Consider the following 19,317-nt stretch of genomic DNA (forward strand, 5'->3'; position numbering starts at 1 on the left):
AGTACAAAAAAAAAAAACAAAAAAAAAAGCTGACAACTAAACTGCCTCCTTAATTAAAACAAACACTTTGTTTAAATCCTCACCAAGAATACTTTCCCATTGATTTTTAGAGGGAGTGGAAGAGAGAGGGAAAGACAGAGAGGAATATTGATGTGAGAGAAACATCGACTGGTTGCCTCCTGCATGAGCCTGACCAGGACCCAGACTGGGGAGGAGCCTGCAACCCAGGCACGTGCCCTTGACCGAATCGAACCCGAGCCCCTAGGGTCCACTGGCCGACGCTCTATCCACTGAGCCACACCAGCTGGGGCAACAGACACTTTTTTAAGCATAAGGAGTCATAGAATTTTAGAAATGGAAGGGTGCTTACTGATCACCTATCTGATCCATCTCCTCGTTTTATGGTTCTGGAAACTCCTGTAATAGGGCGAGTTTCCTGGAAGGCCCAGAGCAGGCCCAGAGGGACAAGGGTTCAGTCCATGGAGCACGTGAAGCCCCCCGGGAAACCCCTGTGCTTCACGAGCAAAGATGGAAGGGCTGGTCCAGCATAAAACACGTGACATTGAACGTAGAGGCTTTATTTACAATGAGACTCAAACAGGATGTAGCAAAAGATCCTCCTCCTCCATGTCTTCTCAGCATGGGCTGTACTTCATAAGCAAAACAGGAAAACATCCTCGGGCAGGGTGACTCCCTCCTCTGATGTGTCCCCTAAATCCCAAACAAGTCCGGTTCCCCAGCCCTGAGCAGGGTGGCTGGGGGGCGGGGGGCGTGGAGTCGGCAGCTGCGCCCCCTCCTGCAGCTCCTGGGGAGCGCGTCCAGGGCAGCTTCAGGCTTTCACCTCGCTCATGGCCTCCATGAGGCGAGCGCTGTTGGTGACTGCTGTCGTCAGGAAAATGAACCTGAACCCTGAGGAGCCAAAAGCACCAGCCAGGTGAGTACCAGCAGGTCAGTGGCTCCCGTCACCGGCCCCGCTGCCTAGAGCCCCTCCACAGCCCGGGCTGGATCCAAGAACCAGTTCACGGGCGCAGACACGTGGGTGCCACGCTCGGGGCTCAGCGACTGGCCACGCCCTGGAGCCGGGCTCCTGCTCTCCAGCCCACAGCCAGTGGTACCCAGAGGGCAGCAGAGGACCTTCCTGAGTGCTGCCCTTGGCAGCCCAGAGCCCGCCCGCGGACCGGCTGTCACCCTTCCGTCCTCGCTCACCTTTCTCTCTGCCCAGGAACCGCAGGGCTGAGATCTCGGAGAAGGTGCAGCCCCCCAGGAACACGACCAGGATGAGGCGCAGGGACTCGCTGGGAGCCTTGTCGTCCTTGGTCCCGCCTGTGGAGAGCAGACCAGATGCGGCTCTTTTTTTTTTTTTTTTTTGGTTTAATCCTCACGTGAGGATATTTTCCCATTGATTTTTAGGGAGATGGGAAGAGAGAGGAAAAGACTGAGAAAAACACACCAATTGGTTGCCTTCTGCATGAGCCCCAAATAGGGCCCGGGCCAGGGAGGAGCCTACAACTAAGGTACGTGCCCTTGACCGGAATCGAACTCAGGACCCTTGGATCTGTAGGCTGACGCTCTATCCACTGAGTCAAACCAGCTAGGGCCAGACTCAGCCCTTGCCTGGCACGCTGGCACCAGGGATGCGTCCAGCCGCCTCTGGCCCGCCCGGCCCCCGCTGCCAAGGCCACGCACCTGTGAAGGCCAGCTCGCTGCAGTTGAGCAGCCGAAGCACCTCGTCCAGGCCCTGCCAGCTCCTCCGCTCCAGCACCTGGGGGGGGCACGGGAGTGAGTTTCAGGTCTAAGACAGGATGGGGCTTCTTATTTATTTTTTTAAAATATTTTTACTGATTTCAGAGACGAAGGGAGAGGGAGAGAGAGATAGAAACATCCATGATGAGAGAGAATCATTGATCGGCTGCCTCCTGCACACCTGGGCATGTGCCCTTGACCGGAATTGAACCCAGAACCCTTCCGTCCCCAGGCCAACGCTCTATCCACTGAGCCAAACCGGGTAGGGCAACAGGATGGGGTTTAGGAAAGGAAGGTCCTAGCAGCCCAACCATCCCATTTCTTCCTAGTTAGCAGGGCAGTCAAAACTTGGGTCAGACCAGGGCCCAGGAGAAAGCAGAGAGAGACACGCGTGGGAGCGAGGGTCACGTGTTCTCACCTGCTCAATGACGCGGCAGCTGAGGGGCACATAAGCGCCACTGAAGACATACGCCATGTCGCGTGGCACCTTCAGATCGTACTCGCCATCCACACGCGGGATCTAGAGGGCAAAGCAAGTGACAACTCAGCTCTCCGGTCGTTCACGGTGTCAGAGAGAAGTGGCAGGTCCCCAAGAACGGTTCTTCCTTCAACTAAAGGGAGAAGCAGCCACGGCCCGAAAAGAAGAGTCTAAACAAGATTCCGGCTGCTGTTCAGCGCCCGATTTTCTTGACTGAGCTCCCACGCTCCCTGGGAAGTGCTGGAGGGAAGGGGCCCCCTCGCCGACGCCTGGTGACATGGGACGTGTCTGTCGCTGAAGCAGCACTAAGCCATCTCTGGCCTTGTCAGGCGCTTGTTACACATTTCCTAACAGAATGAATCTGTGTGCCTTATCTCATTGGTACGTGACACCCATGCTATCACGCTATGAAAGATAGAATCTTGTTTTGTAATCCTCACCCGAGGATATTTTCCCATTGATTTTTAAAGAGAGTGGGAGGGACGGGGAGAGAGAGAAACATCCATGTGAGGGACACATTGATTGGTCGCCTCTCACACAATCCCTGACGCGGGCCGGGGAGAAGCCTGCAACCAAGGTACGTGCCCTTAACCGGGAATAGAACCCGTGACCCTTCGGTCCGCAGGCCGACACTCTAACCACTGAACCAAACCGGCCAGGGTGGTAGGATCTTGATAGAAACAAAAGATGCAAAGGTTTTTGGGGACTCGAAGTACTCCACCACGGACCGAACCGGCACCCCCTACCCCCGTTCATCCCTGCTCCACGTACCAAATTCAGCTTCTTGCTGATGGCACGAAAATTGCTCCTCTTGGCCAGAGAGCTGAAGGCATCAGTGATCTTTCCTGGGGAAGAAAGCTGTGCTGGGTTTTATCGAAGGTCAATGGATTCATGAAACTGTCACATAGGATTCCATTCCGGAAATGACAGGCCCGCCTCTTGTCAAGTAGCCGGACCCATCACATCTCTCAGCTGTTCACCCATAATTCCCTGGACCTGATGAGATGTTCACCACCCTCTCCCCACCCCTCTACCTCCTCCTACAGCAGTGGTTCTCAACCTTCCTAATGCCGCGACCCTTTAATACAGTTCCTCATGTTGTGGTGACCCCCAATTTCATTGTTACAAATTGAACATAATTAAAGCATAGTGATTAATCACAAAAACAATATGTAATTATATATGTTTTCCGATGGTCTTAGGCGACCCCTGTGAAAGGGTTGTTCGACCCCCAAAGGGGTCGTGACCCACAGGTTGAGAACCGCTGTCCTACAGCATGCCAGCTCTCTACTGCCACCTACAGGGCAAACATGTAAGTGTACAGGCTGTGGGGTCACAGAGACCTGGGGTCCAATGTGACTTACTATTTGAGGGAACTTAGACAAGTCACTTATCCTCTCAGCCTCAGTTTCCTCATGTGTAAAATGGAGATAAAACTAACCTTTGTGAGGACTAAATGAGAAACCGTATCTAAAGGGCTTAGCACGTGGTGAGTGTCCAATAACCGTTAACAGCTCCCCCTTGCGGAAGTGGCGGTAATGACAGTAACAGTAGGAATGGCACTGTGCTTGCCGCTCATCTCTCTCCCAGGTGCTGCCTGTGCAGAGAAGAGGAGGATCCGGGTTCCCTGTGCTCCGTGCTCACCTGCAGCCTTGTCTGTCACCAGCTTGCTCACTTTGCTCTCCACAGCGGTGAGGGTGTCCCCGGGGGCCTGCTCCGTCAGGAGCCCCGCACGCCGCAGGTTGGAGAAGGTCAGCAGGTGCTCGGGGCCATAGCTCTGCAGGAAATGCAGGTGAGTCTTTACTGAGCGCCCAGCAGGGGTCTAGCACTGTTTGGTGGCATGGAGGCGAGGGAGGCGAGGGATGGGAGGGAGGCGCAGTCTATGCCTTATGGAGCTCATACTTGTTCCTGTGAAAGGTTTTCTTATCAGAAAGAACCAAACCCAGAAGAAAAACAACATGAAACTCTTAAAGCCCAGAGAAAGCTACTGATAGGAGGATGGTGGGGGAGGCTTCACAGATGAGATACGACGTGACAGAAAGACCTGGAAGGAAGCTTATCAATGCCTCACAAGGTGCTAAAGTGAGGGAGAGTGGGGGAGAGAACTCAGCCCCCGGTCCAATAGCTGAATTGTTCAGTGTTCCTGGCACCGGCCAGCACCGTGAGAAATGGGAGTGGGAAGGGTGTCTGCTGAAAGGTGACTGACTATCCTGAGAATCTCTGAGAGGGAGGCCAGATGGAGACAGATGGGGACAGGGACAGGAAAGGGCCACTGCTACTTTTGCCTCATTCAAAAATGCCCAATGAGCCCTAGCCGGTTTGGCTCAGTGGATAGAGTGTCAGCCCGAGGACTGAAAGGTCCCAGGTTCGATTCCGGTCAAGGGCACATGCCTGGGTTGCGGGCTCAATTCCCAGTAGCAGGTGGCAGCCGATCAATGATTCTCTCTCATCATTGATGTTTCTATCTCTCCCTCTCCCTCTCCCTTCCTCTCTGAAATCAATAAAAATATATTTTGCCCTGACTGGTTTGGCTCAGTGGATAGAGCATCGGCCTGCGGACTGAAGGGTCCCAGGTTCGATTCTGGTCAAGGTCATGTACCTTGGTTGCGGGCACATCCCCAGTGGGGGGTGTGCAGGAGGCAGCTGATCGATGTTTCTCTCTCATCGTTGTTTCTAACTCTCTATCCCTCTCCCTTCCTCTCTGTAAAAAATCAATAAAATATATTTTAAAAATATCTCACCTAATAATAGACAAACATGTAAATTGATCATCCCTCCGCTACACTCAACAGCCAATCAGGAGAGTAGGCAAATTAACCCAACCAAGATGGTGGTTAATTTGCATATGTAGGTGCGAACGGCGGAGCAAAGACTGAAGGCTCCAGCCGGAGCCGTGAAGACTGAAGGCTCTGGCCGGAGCAAAGGCCTGGGTCTCAGGTGCCGGAGGAAAACCGGTGCTGGCAGCCAGGGGAAGGGAAGGCCTATTGCACGAATCTCTTCGTGCAACAGGCCTCTAGTATATATATATATTTTTTAAATGTCCAATGAGCCCCCTCCATAAAGTTCCCTCACAAAGACATTCTTTTGAAACCCTGGCGGGGTAGCTGTTGGTTAGTGTCATCCCAATACATCAAGGTTGTGGGTTCGATCCCGGTCAGGACACATACAAGAAGCAACCAATGGATGCGTAAATAAGCGAAACAACAAATCGATGTTTCTCTCTGTCTTTCTCTCCCACCCGCTCTCCCACTCCTCTCTTGCTAAAATCAACACATTTAAAAAGACATTCTTCTGGCCTTACCTGTAGATACTGTGTTTTCAGGGATCGGTAATCCTTGGGGATCAAACCTGAGGATAAGGGAAGACAAGAAAGGTTCATGAGCCAGTTAAGGTGTCCTAAAACATACAACCAAACCAACCAACCAACCAACCCTCTTCCCCCAAGAAAACCTGAACCAGGAGGAATGATTCAGTAAACAATGATAACCTTGCACCCTCCACAGATGATTCTAAACTGACTCTTCGATGTAAGCTTGCTCACTGGAAGATAAAGCCTGGATCGGAGAGGCGAGGAAGCGCCCCGAGCCACGGGGGCTGGGAAGGGACACTGAAAGGAATGCTAACTGTGGCGGGAATGAGGTGGGAGGCAGCAGGAGGAGGAGGCGGGACTTCCGGGCATCTCTTCCTGGCTATGGGCCAGGACTAGGGGCCCCTCCTACAGATGCTGAGGAGCAGGAAGGGGTCACGTGGTTCCAAGGCCAGTCTTCGATGTGGTTCTCCACTGAGATAAGGAGAAATGGGCTTCCACACGCAATAAAGGGGCCCCAGAATCAGCAAAGCCCTTCTCTGGGTAGAGAGCTCCCTTCAAGAATATTCACCAGTTGGAAGCCTTCAACAGGAAAAACAAGCTGCCATTAAAGGTTGCAGAGTCGGGCTTTGGGAAATGTTTATGAAATTGGTTGGCTGTCCCTTCTACCTGGATTGCATCTTTTTAATTTTTTTTCTCTTTTTTAAAAAAATATATTTTATTGATTTTTTTACAGAGAGGAAGAGAGAGGGATAGAGAGTTAGAAACATCGATGAGAGAGAAACATCGATCAGCTGCCTTTTGCACACCTCTCGCTGGGGATGTGCCCGCAACCAAGGTACATGCCCTTGGCCGGAATCGAACCTGGGACCTTTCAGTCTGCAGGCCGACGCTCTATCCACTGAGCCAAACCGGTTAGGCTGGATTGCATCTTTTTTAAAAATTTAATACTAGAGGCCTGGTGCACGAAATTCGTGCATGGGTAGGGTCCCTAGGCCTGGCCGGTGATCAGGGTCGATCAGGTTTGCCACCTCCCGGCCTCCCTGCCTCCTCCTTCCCTCGCTCCCTCAGTGCCCTGCTGCCACTGCTGGTCGCCCCCATGTTCCGCGTTGCCCCCTGGTGGTTAGCACACGTCATAGGGAGAGATCAAACTCCTAGTCTCCTGCTCGAACTCCCAAGGGGACAATTTGCATATTAACCTTTTATTATATAGGATATTTTATTGATTTCAAAAAAGGGAGAGGGAGGGAGGGATAGAAACATCAATGATGAGAAAGAATCATCGATCAGCTGCCTCCTGCAGGTCCCACACTGGGGATCAAGCCTGCAACCCAGGCATGTGCCCTGACCAGGAATGGAACCGTGACCTCCAGGTTCATAGGTCGATGCTCAACCACTGAGCCACACTCACCGGCTGGACTGCATCTTTATTATGAAACCTTGTTGAAGGTAGGAGGCCTGCTGCATCAAAGAGAAGTTTCACTCTGCTCTATGCCTTTGTGATCCTAAGATGTGACAGCCCTTGTTCAGGGGGGTGGGGGGGGGGGGTCTGCATGTAGTCCTGCTTAGCCTGGGGACACTAATTTACCCTATGACCTGGGGATGATCACTCAAAAGAAAAACTGCTTTAATTCTACAGAGGAAAGAATCCACAAAATTACAGGAAACCTTAGCTGGTTTAGCTCAAGGCTAGAGCATCGGCCGGCGGACTCAAGAGTCCCGGGTTCGATTCTGGTCTAGGACACATTCCCGGGTTGCAGCTTGATCCCCAGTAGGGGGTGTCCAGGAAGCAGCTGATCAATGATTCTCTCTCATGATTGATGTTTCTATCTCTCTCTCCCTTTCCCTTTCCTCTCTGAAATCAATAAAAAATGTATTTAAAAAATTAATCCTTCAAAATTACAGGGAAGGGTCCTGTCCACTAGGACATTTACTCCTGTCGCTCACGATGATTTCTATCCTATGGTACAGTTTGGACCAGGCATCTCGGTGCTGGGGGCTCACCATTCTCGGTGATTGACAAGAGGCACATGAGGCGAAGGCTTTCTATAGGCGACACCTGCACAGGAAGGGAGAGCCAAGGAGGTTCAAGTTTCATAGCACACGTTCTCCCCCTCCCTTCCTCCTGGAGGCCGGCCCCACGCAAGCACCGCCCTGCCCGCCGGCCGGCAGCTGCCCACCTGCCGGTCGATGTGCTCCTCGATGTAGCTGGTGCTGTCCCGGATGCTGAAGCCCTCCAGCAGCGCTGCGAGCAACCAGAGGACAGCCTGTTACCGGGAGCCGCGCGGTGGCTGCCGTCTAGGCTAATAGGCGTCTGTCTCCCCATCTCCTTCTCCATCCGGGATAAGGGGCCCCCAGGCGTCTAACAGGAACCCGCGTTCCACGCAGCCAGCGTGGGCTGGGAAGAGCCAGAGCGCAGCTCCCCAGGGTGGGCGGGGCTGGGAGCCGGCCGGCCGGCAGTCACCATGCTCGGTCTTGATCAGCTCCTGGAAGTCCTGCTTGGTCTTCTTCTTCATGATGGACTCACAGGCCCCGATGTCTGCAGAGAGGACAAAGCCACCTGACACGTTCCTGGTTCCAGAAGGACATCCCTCTATTGTCCGGGAGAACAACGACCTCAAGGCAGAAGCACTTCTCCTCACTTTAGACCAGGGGTGGGGAACCGTTTTTCTGCCAAGGGCCATTTGGATATTTATTTTTATTTATTTATTTTAAAATATATTTTTATTGATTTCAGAGAGGGAGAGAGAGAGGGAGAGATAGAAACATCCTGCACGCCCCCTACTGGGGAACGAGCCCGCAACCTGGGCATGTGCCCTTGACCAGAATTGAACCCGGGACCCTTCAGTCCACAGGCCAATGCTCTATCCACTGAGCCAAACCAGCCAGGGCCCATCTGGATATTTATAACATCATTTGCAGGCCATACAAAATTATCAACTTAAAAATTAGCTTGCTCTAGCCCTAGCTGGTTTGGCTCAGTGGATAGTGTCGGCCTGTGGACTGAAGGGTCACAGGTTCAATTTTGGTCAAGGGCACATGCCTGGGTTGCAGGCTTGATCCCCAGTAGGGGGTGTGCAGGAGGCAGCTGATCAATGATTCTCTCTCATCATTGATGTTTCTATCTCTCTCCTTCTCCCTTCCTCTCTAAAATCATTATTTTAAAAAAATTAGCCTGCTCTATTTGGTCAAACAGTTAACTAACTCACCCCTAATGCCTGGGCAGGGCCAGACCAAATGATTTCACAGGCCTTATACGGCCCGCAGGCCAGACGTCCTCCACCCCTGCTTTAGACCAAACAAGAGCATCATCTTCGGGGTGAACAGGGATCTCCTCTCCGGAGGCAGATGTCCCATCACATCCCCCACCCCAGCTCCCAGCCCCCAGCCGAAACCTACGCAGACTCAGCAGGCGGTGCTCCTGCTTCAGGCCCTTCAGCTCCTGGGACACGAAGTTCTTCATCTGCTTGATGTCCATGCCTCGGCGGCGCTGCGGGCAGGTCCCAAGGTCACCACGGCCCTCCCAAGGTCACCACCGGCCTCCCTCGGCCCCCACCGGCCCCCCTCAGCCCCCACCGGCCCGGGAAGAAAGCCTGGGACCCTGTCGTAGCATCAGAGGGCTGGCCGAGGGGCAGCAGCCTTGGGAAGCCACCGAGGAAACAGAACCGAGGGCGGGGCTCAGAGCCTCACGTCATACTGGGCCTGCAGGTTCCGGGCCTTCTGGCTCAGGAAGCCAAAGACGTTGGAGAAGTGCTCATTCCGAATCTCATGAAACACCTGGGAGGGGAACAGGACGGGGTGGACTTCTGTACAGACCGGACCGGGTCCTTCCTTCCCGTCAAGGTCACGGCAGCACAGGAAGGGTGCTCAGCGGTTCCAGCAAGAGTGAGAGGAGAGGCCGAGACCGGTTTGGCTCAGTGGATAGAGCGTCGGCCTGCAGACTGAAAGGTCCCAGGTTCGATTCCGGTCAAGGGCATGTACCTTGGTTGCGGGCACATCCCCAGTAGGAGATGTGCAGGAGGCAGCTGGTCGATGTTTCTCTCTCATCGATGTTTCTAACTCTCTATCTCTCTCCCTTCCTCTCTGTAAAAAATCAATAAAATATATAAAAAATAAATTTAAAAAAAAGAGTGAGAGGAGAGGCTAGCGGCAGCAGGCAGTCCATATCAATGCCTGCTACGTGCCCTGGGGCACGAACTTTTTTTAAAGTTATCTTTTGAATGAATGAATGAATGAATGAATGAATTTAATTTTTTGTTAATCCTCTCTCGAGGGTATTTTTTCCATTGACTTTTAGGGAGAGTGAAAGGAAGGAGGAGAGACAGAGAAACATGGATGTGTGAGAGATGCCCTAACCCAGTGGTCGGCAAACTGCGGCTCGCGAGCCACATGCGGCTCTTTGGCCCCTTGAGTGTGGCCACGAAGTTTCAATCGCACTGTACGTGCGCACCCGCACGTGGTATTTTGTGGAAGAGCCACGCTCAAGGGGCCGCAGTTTGCTGACCACTGGCCTAACCCTCCCGCAGGTGGGGGATCAAGTCTGCACCGAGGCAGGTGCCCTTGACCAGAATCAAACCCGGAACCCTGCAGTCCGTAGGCAACACTCTATCCACTGAGCCAAACCGGCCAGGGCCTGGGGTACGCTCTTAACTGGTGGGGGTCCCTCTGTCCTGTGGACTCAGCTTCCCCTCCCAGGGCGGTGCCCCCGCTGTGTGGGAGCAGAGCCCGGGGAACCCCACTGCCGGCACCCACGCCCGCACCTTGTCCTCGGCGTTGAGCAGCACCTTCAGGCTCTTGTCAGAGGATGTGACTTCTGGGCCAAAGTCGACGCTCCCTTTGAGAGCAAGGGGACAGCGATGAGGGTCTCCCCCAGGCCTTCCCTCTCCTGCCCCTCCCAGATCTGCCATTAAAGGGCCTCCGCACGATGTGAAGCCGCAGTTCTCTCGGCGCCTGGGTGCCCCCCGCCAGCCCCGTGCCACGCAGGAGGCCCAGGAGCCGAGGGCCCCTCCATCTCGCCAGGATGCCACTCACCACACTTAATGCGGAACGTGTCGTCCACCAGGCCCTCGTAAACCACCTGGGAGCACAGTGCCGTCACAAAGTCCACGTCTGAAACCCAGAGCCCTGACCGTGAGGGCCCTGCCACAGCCTGCTGCCCGGGTCGCTCAGCATGAGCGCCAGTGCCCTCCCCAGGCCCGGGTGCCAGGCCCCCAACCAATGCTGCATGCACAGCCCAGCCTGAGGGTCCCGCCTGTGCCACCACGTTTTCCATATGCCCGTTGCTTCTGGGCCCAGAGAGAGAGGAGTGCCAGCGTGAGTTACCTCTGTCCAGGAGGAAGAGGTGGCCAATTTCTGGCTTCCGGCCTTTGGTTTCACTGTCCTCCTCCTCCTCCAGGTTCCTCCACAATTCATGTGACATCTGCCAGCGACCAAGACATTCTTTTTTTCCCCCCAAAAATTCTTAATTTTGTTTTGTTTTCATTATACTTTTAAAAACTATATATATATATTTTTAAAAATATATTTTAGTGATTTTTTACAGAGAGGAAGGGAGAGGGATAGAAAGTTAGAAACATCGATGAGAGAGAAACATCGATCAGCTGCCTCCTGCACACTCCCCACTGGGGATGTGCCCGCAACCAAGATACATGCCCTTGACTGGAATCGAACCCGGGACCCTTGTGTCTGCAGGCCGATGCTCTACCCACTGAGCCAAACCGGTTAGGGCTAAAAACTATATATGTTTTTTATTGATTTCAAGGAGAAGAAGGGAGATGGAAAAAGAGAGAGAAACATCAATGATGAGAGAGAATCATTGATGGGCTGCCTCCTGCACGCTCCCTACTGGGGACCGAGCCTGCAATCCGGGCGTGTGCCCTGACTGGGAATCAAACTGTAACTTCCTGGTTCATAGGTCGATGCTCAACGACTGAGCCAAAATTATACTTTCTTATTTTGAGATATTTATAGACTCACATGCAGTTGTAAGAAATACAAGACATTCTTGCCCTGACCAGGTAGCTCAGTTGGCTAGAGCATCGTCCCAATATGCCAAGGTTGTGGGTTCGACCAACGAATGCATAAATAAGCCAAGTACCAAAGAGATGTTTCTCTCTCTCAAATCAACAAACTAAAAAAAGAGAGACATTCTGAATCTTGTGTCCAAGTCCCTCCTGTAGCCCCACCCCTACAGAAGCCAACCCCTTTCCCTGGGACTTATTGATCCCAAGAGGGGAGCTAATAATTAACAACATTACCTACTCTGGCCCCATCTGTTCCTATCCCTCCCCGTCCATCCCCATTCCAAAGATAAAGAGATTCAGGAACACTGCCCGGCCGGTGTGGCTCAGTGGTTGAGCGTCGATCTATGAACGAGAAGGTCACGGTTTGATCCCGGTCAGGGCACATGCCTGGGTTTTGGACTCGATCCCCAGTGTGGGGCGTGCAGAAGGCAGCCGATCAATGATTCTCTCTCATCATCGATGTTTCTCTCTCTCTCTCCCCCTTCCTCTCTGAAATCAATAAAAATATACTTTAAACAAAAAGAGATTCAGCAAAAACAGATCCAGAGACAGAGAAGCATCGATCAGACCGTCAAATCTCAGAGGGAAGGTAGGGGAGGGGGAGAGACCGAAGGTCTTATATGCAAACACATAGGCCTAACCAATGGACACAGACAACAGGGGGGTGAGGGCATGAGTGGGGGGGTTGGGGGGGTAATATGGGGATAAGGACACATATGTAACAACTTAATCAATAAAAAATTTTAAAAAAAGAGAGATTCAGGAATGCTGCCCAAGAAGCCCTAGCTCGTGCGTCTCTGTTAGCCACACCAGCTCCCATCTCTGAGGACTATGTTGCCACAAGGAAAGCAAGGAAGAGAATATACCTCCTGTCACTGATGCCCCAGACAGTGGACAGTCCACGGTGGGGGAGAGCAGGTGCAACGGGCCCTGCCAGCGCTCACCTTGGCGCACCTGCCGATCCCGTAGCAGTTCGGAAAGGGGCCGTAGAGAGTGCTGAGGAGGTGCAAGGCCTGGGCCACAGTGTTGATCCAACGCTGGTCTCCTTCCTGCAGGGACCACAGGGGCCACAAAGACAGGGGTCAGTTGGACAGACCCATCAGGATGGCGCTAGCCCTGGAGCCCGGGGACAGAGGCAGGGCGTGGGGAATGCTTGAAAGAGTTCCTGTGACTGGCCCCAAAGGACACAATCAGTGGCATTCAATCTCCCAATCACTCTCATGCATAATAAATGACGGGACTGCCTGAGCCAGTTTGGCTCAGTGGCTAGAGCATCGGCCTGCAGACGAAACGGTCCCGGGTTCGATTCTGGTCAAGGGCACATGCTTGTGTTTTGGGCTCGATCCCCAGTAGGGGGCGTGCAGGAGGCAGTCGATCAATGATCTTTCTCATCATGGATGTTTCTATCTCTCTCTCCCTCTCCCTTCCTCTCTGAAATCAATAAAAAGATATTTAATAAATAAATAAAATATTTTTTAAAAAATTACGGGACTTGGATGAAGGTGCATCAATACTGCAAGCCCACTGGACCCCCCGTTTGTCCCCAGCCGTCGATGCCAAGACCCAAGGGGCCCGCCTTTACCAGGAAGTAGTCCCTGAAAAATTCAGGTAGCTCCATGCTCAGCAGATCCACGTCAAGAGGCAGCAAAGAGAAGGCCCATTCGTCGCAGCTCACATCTGTGGGGACAGAGACGTCAGCCTCCCTGCAGAAGGCCCGGGGCTCCACCTTCAGGGGGAAGGCCCACCGGTTGCCTAGAGATGTCTGAGCGCCTCCCCAGGGGGCGAGACACAGCCTGCCCCGCCCCCCCAGGAGTTCAGAGTCTGGTAACAAAAGGAGACGTGTACACGACAGCCCGTCATACGATGTGACAAGGGGTGTGTTTTCATTATAAGGAAACATTCATTCCTGACTCGGCAAATACCAATGGAGTGGCAGGCGTGTGCAGGCACTGGGGTACACAGTGGGGAAGAGAATGAATGTGCCCCGTGTCCTGGGGAGACCCTTACAGTCTAGTGCAGTGGTTCTCAACCTTCTGGCCCTTTCAATACAGCTCCTCATGTTGGGACCCAACCATAACATCATTTTCGTTGCTACTTCATCACTGTCATGTTGCTACTGTGATGAATCGTCATGTAAATATCTGATATGCAGGATGGTCTTAGGCGACCCCTGTGAAAGGGTCATTCGACCGCCAAAGGGGTCGCGACCCACAGGTTGAGAACCGCTGGTCTAGTGGGAGAGACACGCTCCAGGCAGATCTAATTACAGTTGTGCCCCAAGCCATCCATGAGCACAAACATCGCAGGGTCTAACCTCACACAGGGATGCAGGACAGACTTCCCTAAAGCAGTGACTTTTAGGCTGTGACTGTAAATAAGATGTGGGTGGGTGCAGAGTGTGGGTGGGAATATTCTGGGCAGCAGGAAGAGCACTTGTGACGTCCCCATGGCTGGAGGGCAGTGAGTCAGGAGAAAGGAGCGCACGTGACAGGCAAGGGGCCGGGAAGGGACCAGGAGGCAGAGGTGGGGACCCGGGCTTTCTCCTGGCCACTGAAGGCGCCTGAGGGGCTGCCGCCCGCAGGTGGGTGTTGCGTGGAGAACGCAGTGAGCGATACACAGGGGAGGGAAGGCACATTATTTCCCTGTGGGAGTCTCGGGGGTAAGGACAGAGCAGTTGGCGGTTAGCAGCGATAAGCCCTCGCATCCTCTCCCGCTGTCCCCCTGCTTCCCTGCTCAGGCACCTCTCCTCCCGCTGGGCCAGCAGGAATGAGACAGGAAGGGGAGGGGAGGGGGCGGGGCGGGGGAGGACACTGTTCCTTCTGCATATGCGGCCCCTTTCCACTCTCTCATTTCCTCTCACCTCCATAGATCCCCTCTTCCTCAAGCACCATCTCACAGGCATAAAACTGAAAGAGAAAAGGAAGCCGGTTAGCAAACACCCCTCCTCTCTTCTTTCCATCCCTGGAGTTCCTCCAGGATCACTGACAGGACAACACTGACTGGCCCAGTAAGAGAACCCAGACGCTTGGATCTAAAAAGGGCACCGGGCCCAGCCGACATGGCTCAGTGGTTGAGCGTCAACCTATGAACCAGGAGGTCACGGTTCAATTCCCGGTCAGGGCACAGGCCCGGGTTGCAGGCTTGATCCCCAGTAGGGGGTGTGCAGGAGGCAGCCGATCCATGATTCTCTCTGACCATTGATGTTTCTCTCTTTCTCTCCCTCTCCCTTCCTCTCGCACTGGAATCACGGAGCCCAACTCTTTGCTCCCTGGAAGAGCTGTGCAAAGGAGAAGGCGCCGCAGCTGTCACGGAAGGGCCATGCAGAGGCCGGCTTCACGTCCCACCATCTGTACTCGGGCGGCTTGCCCACAGACCCCCGGCTACACAATCAGGCCTACGCTAATGAGGCAGCAGCAGGTGGTCGTCACCGCACATCTACTTTCAGGGAGCTGGAGCTGGGGGCCCCTGGCCTCTTCCCCGCCCCGAACCCTGTCCTGCCCGATGCCACTGCCATCGGGACCCAATCTCACCTTCTGAGGGCTGAAGATCACTTTGTATTTTCGCGTTCGGCCGGCCAACTTGTCAGCATTGACGAGATCTGCAGACAGAGGGAACGCGACCCAGAAAGCCGTGGGCCACGTGTCAGGTGAGAAGCAAGGGAGCAGTTACCCTTTTATTTATTTATTTATACATTTTTTAAATATATTTTTATTGGTTTCAGAGAGGAAGGGAGAGGGAAACAAACATCAATGATGAGAGAGAATCATTGACCGGCTGCCTCCTGCACGCCCCCTACTGGGGATGGAGCCCGCAACCCAGGCATGTGCCCTTGACCGGATTCGAACCTGGGACCCTTCAGTCTGCAGGCCGGGGCTCTATCCACTGAGCCACACCCGCTAGGGCTCCTTTTTTTTTTTTTTTTTTATTCTTTATTGTTAGAAGTATTACATGTTTCCCTTTCCCCCCATTGACCTCTCCCCGCCTGATCCTGCCCCCCAGCACAGGCCCTCACCTCCCTACTGACTGTGTCCACGGGAGCAGCTGTCCTCGACGTGGCATGGCCAACCCCAACGCCTCTTCACTTACGAAAGGGTCCCTGTGCCCGAGGCCCTTAGATCTCACCCCCCACCCCCCCCAGGTCTCAGTGACACGGCGCGCCACGCTATACTCACTGGCTATGTATCGCATGTTCTTGATGCGGGGTCTGACCAAGAAACACAATCTATGGGAGAGAAAGGGGAGAAACTCAGCGAAGGGAAGTCATGAGGTTGGTGACAGCACCACCTGAAGAAACTGAAACAACACCCCACTCTTTCACCATCTGCTCCTCTCGACCGGCCGACCGTTCCCAGCCTCGCCACAGCCGGGCCTGCTCTGACCACAGACTCCCCTCCCGACATCCGGGACACTGTGCTCAGCATGTGGCCCCTCTGGGGTACCTGGAGTTCCTGTTCTCAAATAATTTACAATCTGTCAGGTGAAATAATATGCACACATGTATAAAGTATCAAACACGTGTTTAAAAACAATACAGAAAGTTGTCTGGACAGCATGGCTCAGTGGTTGAGCATCGAACTAGGAACCTGGAGGTCACAGTTCGATTGCTGGTCAGGGCACTTGCCTGGGGTGCAGGCTCAAGTGTGGGATGTGCAGGAGGCAGCCAGTCAATGATTCTCTCTCATCATTGATGTTTCTGTCTCCCTCTCCTTCTCCCTTCCTCTCTGAAATCAATAAAAATATATATTTTAAAAATACAAGAAGGTATATAAAATGTTTTTCTAACTTGGATGTATTCTCCATGTACCCAGGATAATTTTTCCACTAAGGGAGGGTGTACATTACTTAAAATTGAAAAGTATTGCCCTAACCGGTGTGGCTCAGTGGATAGAGCGTCGGCCTGCGGACTGAAGGGTCCCAGGTTTGATTCCGGTCAAGGGCATGTACCTTGGTTGCGGGCACATCCCCAGTAGGAGGCGTGCAGGAGGCAGCTGATCGATGTTTCTCTCATCGATGTTTCTAACTCTCTACCCCTCTCCCTTCCTCTCTGTAAAAAATCAATAAAATATATTTTTTTAAAAAAAGATTGAAAAGTATTAAAAAGAAAAACAGTCCTGGCTGGTGTTGCTCGGTGGTTAGAGTGTCGGGCCCAGGCACCAAAGCATCTGAGGTTCGATTCCCGGTCAAGGGCATGTACCCAGGTTGCCGGTTCGATCCCAGACCCTGGTCAGGGCTCATGCAAGGAGGCAATCAATCGATGTGTCTCTCTCACATGGATGTTTTACTCTCTCTCTCCTCTGTCTCTCTGTCCTTCCCTCCCTCCTTTCCACTCTCTCTGAAAAAGCAATGGAAAAAATATGCTCTGGTGAGGATTTAACTAAAAGAGAAAAGAGCAGAAACCGGTTTGGCTCGGTGGATAGAGCGTCGGCCTGCGGACTGAAGGAGGGGGTTCGATTCCGGTCGGGGGCATGTGCCTTGGTTGCGGGCACATCCCCAGTAGGAGATGTGTAGGAGGCGGCTGATCGATGTTTCTCTCTCATCGATGTTTCTGGCTCTCTATCTCTCTCCCTTCCTCTCTGTAAAAAAATCAATAAAATATATTTTTTAAAAAAATAAAAAATAAATAAAAAAAGAAAAAGAAAAGAAAAACAGCCGAAGCTGGTTTGGCTCAGTGGATAGAGCGTCGGCCTGCGGACTGAAAGGTCCCAGGTTCGATTCCGGTCAAGGGCATGTACCTGGGTTGCGGGCACATCCCCAGTGGGAGATGTGCAGGAGGCAGCTGATCGATGTTTCTCTCTCATCGATGTTTCTAACTCTCTATCTCTCTCCCTTCCTCTCTGTAAAGAATCAATAAAATATATTAAAAAAAAAAAAAAAGAAAAACAAAAAGCAGACAACAGGCAGTGAGTGTGGGACAAATACTAAACACCCTGGAGATCCAGGGGAGGAAGGCTTCATGGAGGAGGCAGCACTGGGGTCTGAGGGCTGGGTATGTCTTACAGGAGCAGTGAGGACAGGAGGGAATTTCAAGGCAGAGTGAATGGAGTGGCCAGAAGGGGGATGCCACGTGCAGGTAGCTGGGAAGCATGTGAAAGCACGTGTCCAGCGGAGGCTTGAGGGCCCCGTGAGAGACCAGGCTGCAAAGGCAGCGTGAGGCCCAACTGAGGATTCCCTCGGCTTCCACGGTGAGCAATCTGCACTTGACTCGGTAAGAGAAGACTTGATGGTTCCTGAGAAGAGCACGGTGAAAAATATATATATATATTTAAATATATTTTTATTGATTTCAGAGAGGAAGAGAGTGGGAGAGAGAGAGAAACATCAATGATGAGAGAGAATCACTGATCAGCTGCCTCCTGCCTCCTGCACGCCCCCTACTGGGGATCGAGCCCAAAACCCAGGCATGTGCCCTGACTGGGAATCGAACCGTGACCTCCTGGTTCATAGGTCGACGCTCAACCACTGAGCCACACCAGCCGGGCAATGAAAACATTTTTGAAAGCTTCATCAATCAGACGGATGAGAGAGAAGAAGACAAGGGAGGGAGAAACTGCAGAAAGGAAGACGGAACAAGGGGCTAAAGCAAAACCTCGCATGCAACTGCTCAAGAGCAGGGAGGGGAACCGTATCACAAGCATCACGCTGCCAGATCTCAGCCACGACGCATCAAGGGCAAAGTGCAGGGACGTCCCCCGGCTTGGAGGCGAGCCGGACGCCCCAGACACTCACTGTTCACTGGAGCTCAGGACTGGCTTGTTCTCCACCTTGTACAGCTTGTCTACTTCGTGTTGCTGCCGAGAGAAGCCAACAAGACAAGGGACACAGAGTGCTTGGAAACCCACAGCATGACCCAAAAGCAGGGACTTGGGCTCCTCGTCATGCTAATTCTGGGGATCAAACTGCCTCCCTGACAACCATTCACTGAACCTTCCCCAAACTGTCAACAGAAAAACCAAAAATAAAACAATTCAAAAACAATAGATAATACCATCCATTCCAACTACCCTCTATTTACCCTACAATGGTAGTCACCCTTTAATAATTTGTACTGTTCTCCAAAGGAAAAACTGGCCAGACTGGCGTGGCTCGGTGGTTGAACATCGACCTATGAACCAGGAGGTCAGGGCTCGATTTCTGGTCAGGACACATGCCCGGGTTGTGGGCTCAATCCCCAGAGGGGGACTTGCAGGAGGCAGCCGATCGATGATTCTCTCTCATCGTTGATGTTTCTATCTCTCCCTCCCTCTCCTTCCTCTCTGAAATCAATAAAAATATATTTTAAGCCGATCTGGTTTGGCTCAGTGGATAGAGCGTCGGCCTGCGGACTCAGGGGTCCCAGGTTCGATTCCGGTCAAGGGCATGTACCTTGGTTGCGGGCACATCCCCACTGGGGGGCGTGCAGGAGGCAGCTGATCGATCTGATCTCTCTCATCGATGTTTCTGGCTCTCTATCCCTCTCCCTTCTTCTCTGTAAAAAATCAATAAAATATATTTTTTAAAAATATATATATATTTTTAAAAAGAAAGAAAAACTGCTTAATGAGGAAAGAATCTGCCTGGAGGAAAGGGCAGGTACCTTTAGGATGGAGACGCTGGCGATTCGATCCAAAGGGCTCATGAGATCGGCCTCAATGAACAAGTCCTTTTTTCCTGGAAGCTGAAGACACACAGTAAGTAGTATCCTGGGTCACTCCTAGGTCACACACGCTCCCTCGCTGACAGCTCCCGCGCCACATGTCTACCAGAACCCCAGTCTCGGACCTGGAAGG

At 52.7% G+C, this 19,317-nt stretch overlaps 1 protein-coding gene across 1 annotated transcript; it reads right to left on the reverse strand.

Moving 5' to 3' along the window:
- Positions 1-561: 561 nt before the first annotated feature.
- On the reverse strand, positions 562-19,211 carry LOC102428786 (vacuolar protein sorting-associated protein 33B). Its single transcript, XM_006108617.3, has 22 exons — positions 19,125-19,211; positions 18,278-18,339; positions 15,724-15,773; positions 15,082-15,149; positions 14,412-14,457; positions 13,134-13,228; positions 12,496-12,600; positions 10,851-10,947; positions 10,560-10,637; positions 10,289-10,362; positions 9,219-9,305; positions 8,928-9,018; positions 7,993-8,067; positions 7,709-7,773; positions 7,533-7,587; positions 5,523-5,569; positions 3,866-3,998; positions 2,993-3,066; positions 2,162-2,263; positions 1,687-1,762; positions 1,207-1,323; positions 562-909 (listed from the first exon to the last, which is right to left on the reverse strand). The coding sequence occupies exons 1-22, from the start codon at positions 19,164-19,166 to the stop codon at positions 830-832; spliced, it is 1,719 nt and encodes a 572-aa protein (XP_006108679.1). The 5' UTR covers positions 19,167-19,211; the 3' UTR covers positions 562-829.
- Between the last annotated feature and the right edge of the window lie 106 nt (positions 19,212-19,317).

The sequence above is a fragment of the Myotis lucifugus genome, unplaced genomic scaffold, assembly GCF_000147115.1.
Source record: "Myotis lucifugus unplaced genomic scaffold, Myoluc2.0 scaffold_2824, whole genome shotgun sequence".
In the NCBI taxonomy this organism is placed as follows: domain Eukaryota; kingdom Metazoa; phylum Chordata; class Mammalia; order Chiroptera; family Vespertilionidae; genus Myotis; species Myotis lucifugus.